The 7,483-nt window shown below is 31.7% G+C and overlaps 1 protein-coding gene across 1 annotated transcript; it reads right to left on the reverse strand.

Moving 5' to 3' along the window:
- Positions 1-805: 805 nt before the first annotated feature.
- On the reverse strand, positions 806-2,900 carry LOC133291909 (probable indole-3-pyruvate monooxygenase YUCCA4). Its single transcript, XM_061490265.1, has 4 exons — positions 2,262-2,900; positions 1,745-1,993; positions 1,508-1,630; positions 806-1,024 (listed from the first exon to the last, which is right to left on the reverse strand). The coding sequence occupies exons 1-4, from the start codon at positions 2,898-2,900 to the stop codon at positions 806-808; spliced, it is 1,230 nt and encodes a 409-aa protein (XP_061346249.1).
- Between the last annotated feature and the right edge of the window lie 4,583 nt (positions 2,901-7,483).

The raw sequence follows: 7,483 nt of genomic DNA on the forward strand, positions 1-7,483 counted from the left end.
TATATTAAAAAGGAAAATTTTACTCATTTTAACAATTAATATATATGCGAAAATCAGACCGTACTAAGAGCCTGTTTGGATCTTCTTATTTTTAAGTTAGAAGTTACTTATAAGTTAAAGCTAAAAAAAAAGAGCTTAAAAGAAGAAGCTAAAAGCTGTTTGAAAATTACATAAAAAATTTCGTTTAAAAATGACTTAAAAGCACATATTTTAAGAAAATTATCTCTCTCTTTATCTTTATCACTCTTCATTTAAAAGAAAAGCACACAATTCAAGAAAAACAAATAAAAGCTTAAAAAAAGTTCCTCCTAGGAGCTTTTAGTTTTCAGTTTTTTTCTTCATTATAAAAAAAGTGCTTTTCACTATAAAAGTTTTTCCCAAAATCTGTTTGACCTACCTTATGCTTATAAGTAGCTTCTAGCTTAAAAAAGAGATGATCCAAACAGACACTAACTCAACTCGAAATATATGCAAAATATATTTAGCTTCAAAGCTACCAAAGGGCTTCATAAGGTCTATTTTGTAAAAAAATTAAAAACTATATTATTTTTTTTTGTTTTTATTTTTAGAATTAAATTTAAAGAATATATCCTAGTTATTTTTATTTTATGTTTTGACTTTTAACTTTCAAAATAAAAAAATATAAAAAACACCTATTTCATTAATTATTTTACAAAAAATAATTAAGAACAAAAAAATCACAACACAGTCGAACAAACGATGCTGGAATTACAAAATTGTTCATGCGGACAAAAAACACTAGGAGGTTGAAAAGCTAGTACAATTACGAAATTACACATGTTTATTATGTACTCTTGAGCAAAATGATATGGGAATTACAGTATGTCTTGTCCTTAACGGTCTTCCACTGATTAGCGATGTCTTTAGCGATCTTAACGGCATCAGATGCTGTTCCAAGAAGACCTCTTCTTGTGAACCCCACCGTATACAATCCATTCTCTCCCTTCCAACCTTCGGGAAATGACGTTTTGGGCATTCCATCTTTGGTGAAAGATTCACAGCTCTGCATGCAGTTTCATTCATAATAAGTAAATAACATATTATTATATATACTTGAAATTAAAAAAAATTGGGGCCATTTGTTAGTAGTTTAAGTAGTTGAAAATTGAAGTTTTAAGCTAAAAAACAAAAGAACAAAAGAGGGTACTTTTTAGGTGCGCTTTTACAAGTTGCTTAACGCGATATTTCATGATGGTTACACATCATGAAAAGTCACTAGAATAAAAAGTTTTGAATTTGTTAAGCGCCCGACCCAAAGTCATTTTATTCTATCAACTAATTTAACTCAAAAACTTAAGTTATTGGATGAGGCTATATTAATAATTTTATATATCTCAACATTCTCTTTATTTCTTGCATCAAGAAAAGAAACAATTTGTAATTTTCTGCTCTCTCTACACGATGTGATGACTGATAAGTGATAAGTCATAACTATTTCACAATAAGATAAAGCTAAAAACACATAAGATCAGGTCCATTTTTTTACCTTGAGCCAAGTGGGTACGTTGCTCTTGTATCCCGTTGCCAATATTATAGCTTGGAACTCATATTCTTGTCCATTCATAAATTTGGCACCATTTCTTGTTATCTCCTTCACACCTTCCATCACCTGAAATAAACCCAAAATTATCTCAGCTATTAGACTCGATATATATACAAGGTAAATTTGCAATTACAAGTACATTATTAATACTCGATGCATCAACAAATTAAATGTACGTGCCTTTATGTTACCGGATTTAATTTGTGCAACTTGTCCAACATCAAGGACAGGGGTTTTCCCAGTGGCAAGTTTGAGTTCAATTGGACCCATCTTGGGCCTCCTGATGCCATAGCGATCGGTGTTTCCCAACATGAAGCTAGCAACCAGCAATAGAAACTTGTCTACAAATTTTAAAGGAAGATATCTAAACAGTGCCATAGCTATTCCATAAGTTGACAAACCAAACATCTCCCTTGGCAGAACATGTACCTATATCATAAAATTAAGTCAGCAAAAAAAAATGACACACTTGCTTAGTTACCCAAAAGATAAAAAAATAACCAAACATAATTGACACAAATGGTAACAAGTATGAGCCCGAGTCATTTAACCAGAAGTCTCGAGTTCAAAGCCATGTACTGAAAAAAAGAATTTGGGATAGCTGCAACCTTTAATAGGGTGCACGAAGTGGATGTAGTCCAAAGGATGAATTGGTTGAAAAAACTGAAAAAACAAAAAAATAAAAAATGAAACTTACTGTGTCTCTTGCAACCATATAGGGGATGGCTTTGTGCCTGCAAAGGTCAAAGCTAACTTCCATTCCTGAGTTACCACAACCAATCACCAAAACCTTCTTGTTTTTGTAACTAGAACCAGACTTGTACAAGCTGGAATGAACAATGGGTCCAAGAAACTTGTCCATCCCAGGAATTGAGGGAATAATAGGCTCAGCATTCTCTCCTGTAGCAACTATAAGCCACGGGGAAATGTACTGAAAATCATGAGTTCTAACCACCCAAATTTCACAACTTGGATGAAACTCCGCACTGAGAACAGCTTGGTTGAACCTTGGGTGAATAGAGAATCGTGAAGCATAGGAGTCCATGTAGGAGATGAACTGGTACTTTGTAGGGTACTTTGGGAAATTACTAGGGAAACCCATTAAGGGAAGCTCACAGAACTCTTTGGGAAGGTGGAGTTTGAGACGGTCGTAGGTCCTGTTTTGCCAAAGAGAAGTTATGCAGTCACTCCTCTCAAGAATCACGTAAGGTACTCCATGATCAGAGAGACAAGCAGCTACGGCTAACCCTGAGGGTCCAGCACCTACAATGATAGGTCCTTGAACCCACACACACTTCCCTTGCTCTCGTCGTTCTTGGTCTTTACAAGACCCCATGTAATAAAATCTCTAGGGAAAGTGTTCAAGAATTTAAAAAGAAGCAGAAAGAAAGAGAGAAAAGAGAAAACTTATAAATATATTTATTTATTTAGTTTGAGTTCGAATCCCTTTTTGTTGCCTCGTATTGGTACACTACTATATATATTGTGACGGTAATGAGTGAGTGTGAGTGATATATTACGGAAATATAAAGAGGTAGGAGAGGGTGGCGTGAAGTGGGAATGGTCAGTGAAGTGATTGCATGGAAGGGGGGTGTGCAATGCATGCCCTTTTAAATGCATGCAGGCAGGGGATAGAGAGAAACAGATTTTGTGAGCAGTACTGAAGGGTAGAGAGAGAAATTGACAATATCCAACAAGCAAAGACTTGAACAGAGAGATGATGCAGTTGAAATTGAGGCGTGAAGATTAAGGAAATGATCTCACTTTTTTTTTTTTTTTTGAAATCGATTCTAATTATCTTTTTTGGAGGGGAGTTCGACTCTTTGAGTAGTTTATAAGACTAATTCAGAGTTCGGGTGTGAGTTCAAGAATTACGGTATTTATGCCTCTCCCCAGATAGTGTTAGTGGAATTTGAACCGAGGTCTTCTCCCACCACTCAGTACCCATGCTACCAGTGAAACAACTCATTTGAAATGTTAATTTATTAATTAATTTTTAAATGCTTCATTTGATTTTTATCCACGATAATAATTGACATAATTTTTTAATTAATTATTAATTTTTTAAAAATTATCGTTTTCAGATTAACAGAAACGAAGATAAGTATCAAACTTTTTAAAAAAAAATTAGTAGATACAAACTTTTTAATTTGATATGACTTTCAAATGATTCTGTAGCATATTCATTACTTCTTTTTTCTATTTTTATAAAGAAATAAATAGATGGAAATTTATCTTGTTTCAAAGTATTTTAGGGGGGAGAATTTGTTCAGAGACGTTTCGTACGTGAGGAATTTTTTTTGACCTGGAAGAAAAATTGCAGGAGAATATGATGAAATTTTTTTGTTGTCGGATAAATAACGAAAAAGTATTTGCTTGGATTAATTTTACTAAGGTATGTTTTGTTGATTGTAAAAAAAGATAAGAATATTTACCGAATTACCTTTTCCACACCTAAACAATGGCTCACCAATCGATGTTTGATAAATGTACTTTGAAGCAGGGTATTTTAGTCACAACAAAGCGACAAGAATTTGTCACTGACGGAAAAAAAAGGTAACCACCTCTACGATTGCATAATTTTCGAACCCATTCACGAACAAATTGAAAACACCATAAACTTTTTTCCCAATACATTTTTTTTTCATTCCTCCTACCAAACGTTGCTTATTATTTTTTCTATCCTATTGTCCTGGCTAATTTTTTTTGCCTCCCTACCAAACAGTCTCTTAGTACAACCGTGGCGGTTAGTATTAAGTGAAACGGGTTTTTGTAATTATATATTTTAAGAAATATATAATTATAATATTAATTTTTCTTTTTATGTCAGTGGACAGTCCAACAATTTATGGTGAAGAAAAAAAATAATTTTAATATTATAACTATGTCTGCAAAATATATAATTATAATATGATTACTATATATAATTATAATATGACTATTGAACTGAATACTTGCTGTAACGATTGTATTAAAAAAAAAGGTTGTTTTGGGGGGCCATCTCAAACTCTGTTGCTTTCTGCCGCTTATAGCAGGCATCAGACTAATTAAGAGGTGAATTATACTGCAAATTTTCTGATGAGTGAGCCTCTTTTAGCTCAACCCCTTTAGAGTGCTGGAGATTGCCCCCAATAGGCACATGATATCTCTTGTTGGCTAATTCATTATCAACCAGGCCCGGGGAGGTTTATACTGACTGGTTTTAGTTTGGTGATCCGTATCATTTATAAGACTGTTTCAAAAAGCTTGAGGCTGTGAAACAAGATTTGGAGTCATTCACGGTTCCAACCCACACACACAAGGGACGAAGAGTTCTTCGAAGTGCGTCTGTCAGCATTAGGAATAGGTGGTGCTGCGAACCGTGAGAACAGAGTATATATATATATATATATATATGCGTGAGAAAAACTTCTCGTGTTGCATATTGTTGAAGTTCTCTCTCTCTTTCAAAATTGCCAAAAATAAAATAAAAATTGAGTGAGAAAGTAAAACGAGGAAATAGAAAATAAAACATGTTAACCCCAGCAAAATCTTTTTTTTTTTTCTCTCTTCCAAGATAGACAAAAAATTTGAGAGAAAAAGTAATTCGAGGAAAGAGAAACTAAAATAAGGAAAGATAAAATAAAACATGTTAACCCTAACAAAGTCTTTTTTTCCTGTAACATGGTGTATATATATATATATTATTATTATTATAAGAGATAATTTTATCTTTTATACATATAAAAAAATATATGGGACTCATGTTTTATCTTTGTCTCTCTTCCTTCACATGAGATTCACACACTTTTATTAGTTTATGTATGCGTAGGATATAAAATTTATCCCCTGCAATATAAGAAACATTAAACCCTATATATATATGGGGAACCTTACTACCAATTAAGTTTACCACTTCTTACACTAAATCTTAACCGTTGATTTCCGTCAATCTGGCAATTATAATTTATTAGATGAAACTTATTAATTAATTATTAATTCTTAATAAATTATAACCATCAAATTGGCAAAAATCAATGATTAAAATTTGATGGTAAAAAGTAATAAACTTAATTGGTGGTAACTATAACATGCCTCAGATATATACCAAAAATTGAAGCTATTAGATGAAAACCACTTTCATGATTTTACATTTCTTTATGTGTGGCAGAACAAAAATTGCATTATAATATGTGAAATACTATTCTCGTTTTACATGAAAGTAGGTTTCTCATGACATATAGAGAAACTAGGTAAAACCCATCTTTAAAGGGTAAAAAAGAAGAAAAAAAAAAAGAGGAGGTGCAATTTTAAAAATGAGATAACATGAGATAATTATCTCATATAAAATAAGAGTAATATTTTTCTTATAATATATCCAAGCAATTAGATGTCTAGAGAGGAAGATACACTCAACGTGCACAATGATACTTTATTTATTTTGGATAAATCACAAATATTTTTTTGTGAGAATCAATCCTATTCGAGTATAAAATATCCATGTTATGATGGGATTAATTCTTAAATTTTTTTTATCTTATATTTATAAAAACTTAAATCCAAAATTTTGGTTAAGTGAAATTAAACATGTATCATTGACACTGCAACAAACTCTTTTTCTATCACATCGATACTTTAATTCAACGACGAAATGAAATCCGAATAACTGACTTTCAGTGAATGTATTATAGTGTTTTGATACGGGAATCTACAGAAACAGGCACTGAGATTCATATGCCAGAAAATCTACCATGGAAAAGAATATCTAGCTAGGGACTAGGGATCGACAGGGATCTTCCATAGAATATACACTTAGTTGGAGTCCATTACTCTACTATTCAAATTGATATTACAATTTGCACATAAAAAGTTGACATCATTCTTACGTTATTACTTTTTAGCACATTTTTCTAAACTATTTTTTTTGTCAAATAATGAATCAAATAGTGTAAAAATAATTTATTTATGTGCAAATATTATTTTCAGTTATAATAGTGCATGTGGTTGCCGTTTTGATACATATATATATCATTTGCATGAGGAGGACAAAAAAAAAAATATTTCAAGGGGTCTACACATGAGGTAGGGAGAGAACCTAGATTTAATATTCACTAAATACATTTTTTATAAGGGATGGAAAATTTTAAATGTGACTAAATCTCAATTTAGAATTAATTGCATAGTCACTTTAAAAAGTTGAAATTTATAGAAATATTCAGGAGCAAACTTATCTCAAAAAAGTAATTATAATAAAAAATATCCAAAAGGATATAATTGTGTTAAGAAAACTTCAAAAAAGAAAGAGTCAATAAGAGCAAGCACCCTCTAGCGCCAACAATCTCCGCCCTGATTGGAGCCATGCAAGTTGAAGTTATCGTGAAGCTAGCACGGACTGACAAAAGAACACAGAGGGCCATTTCACTTTCCATAATGATGTATAATTGAATGGAAACAACTAGCAAGTGAAGCTTTCGAAGCACGTACCAACGAGGCAGTGTGTGTATGTATATAAATATATATGGGATTTGCATTTATTATTTAATATGATACAACAAACTTGTTTACACACATAACATTTTGTAGGGCCCATACTTTTTGAATAAAAAAGAAAAAAAAAATTACAGCACGCAAAACGAATCTCTATATCATTACACAATCACTTTTCCTACGACATAACTCTTATAAAACTCAATATATATATATGTGCAAATGCTTTTAATAAAAATGTTACATTATTTACGCACTAAATTGATACATTGTTGTTTACCTTTTTCTTGTGTTGTTTGGTAAATAATAGAAAAAATATGAAAATTGTACGTAATCGTTATTGTAATGAAAAATTAAAAGACACTCACTAATCTTTTTCAAAATTGTTGATGATATAATACCTAACTAACAAAAATGACCTTGTATTGCTCCATTTTAATTGTTGAGAACGTA

The sequence above is a fragment of the Gastrolobium bilobum genome, unplaced genomic scaffold (assembly GCF_033153095.1).
Source record: "Gastrolobium bilobum isolate Gb01-03AN ecotype WA unplaced genomic scaffold, APGP_CSIRO_Gbil_v1 utg8480, whole genome shotgun sequence".
NCBI lineage: Eukaryota > Viridiplantae > Streptophyta > Magnoliopsida > Fabales > Fabaceae > Gastrolobium > Gastrolobium bilobum.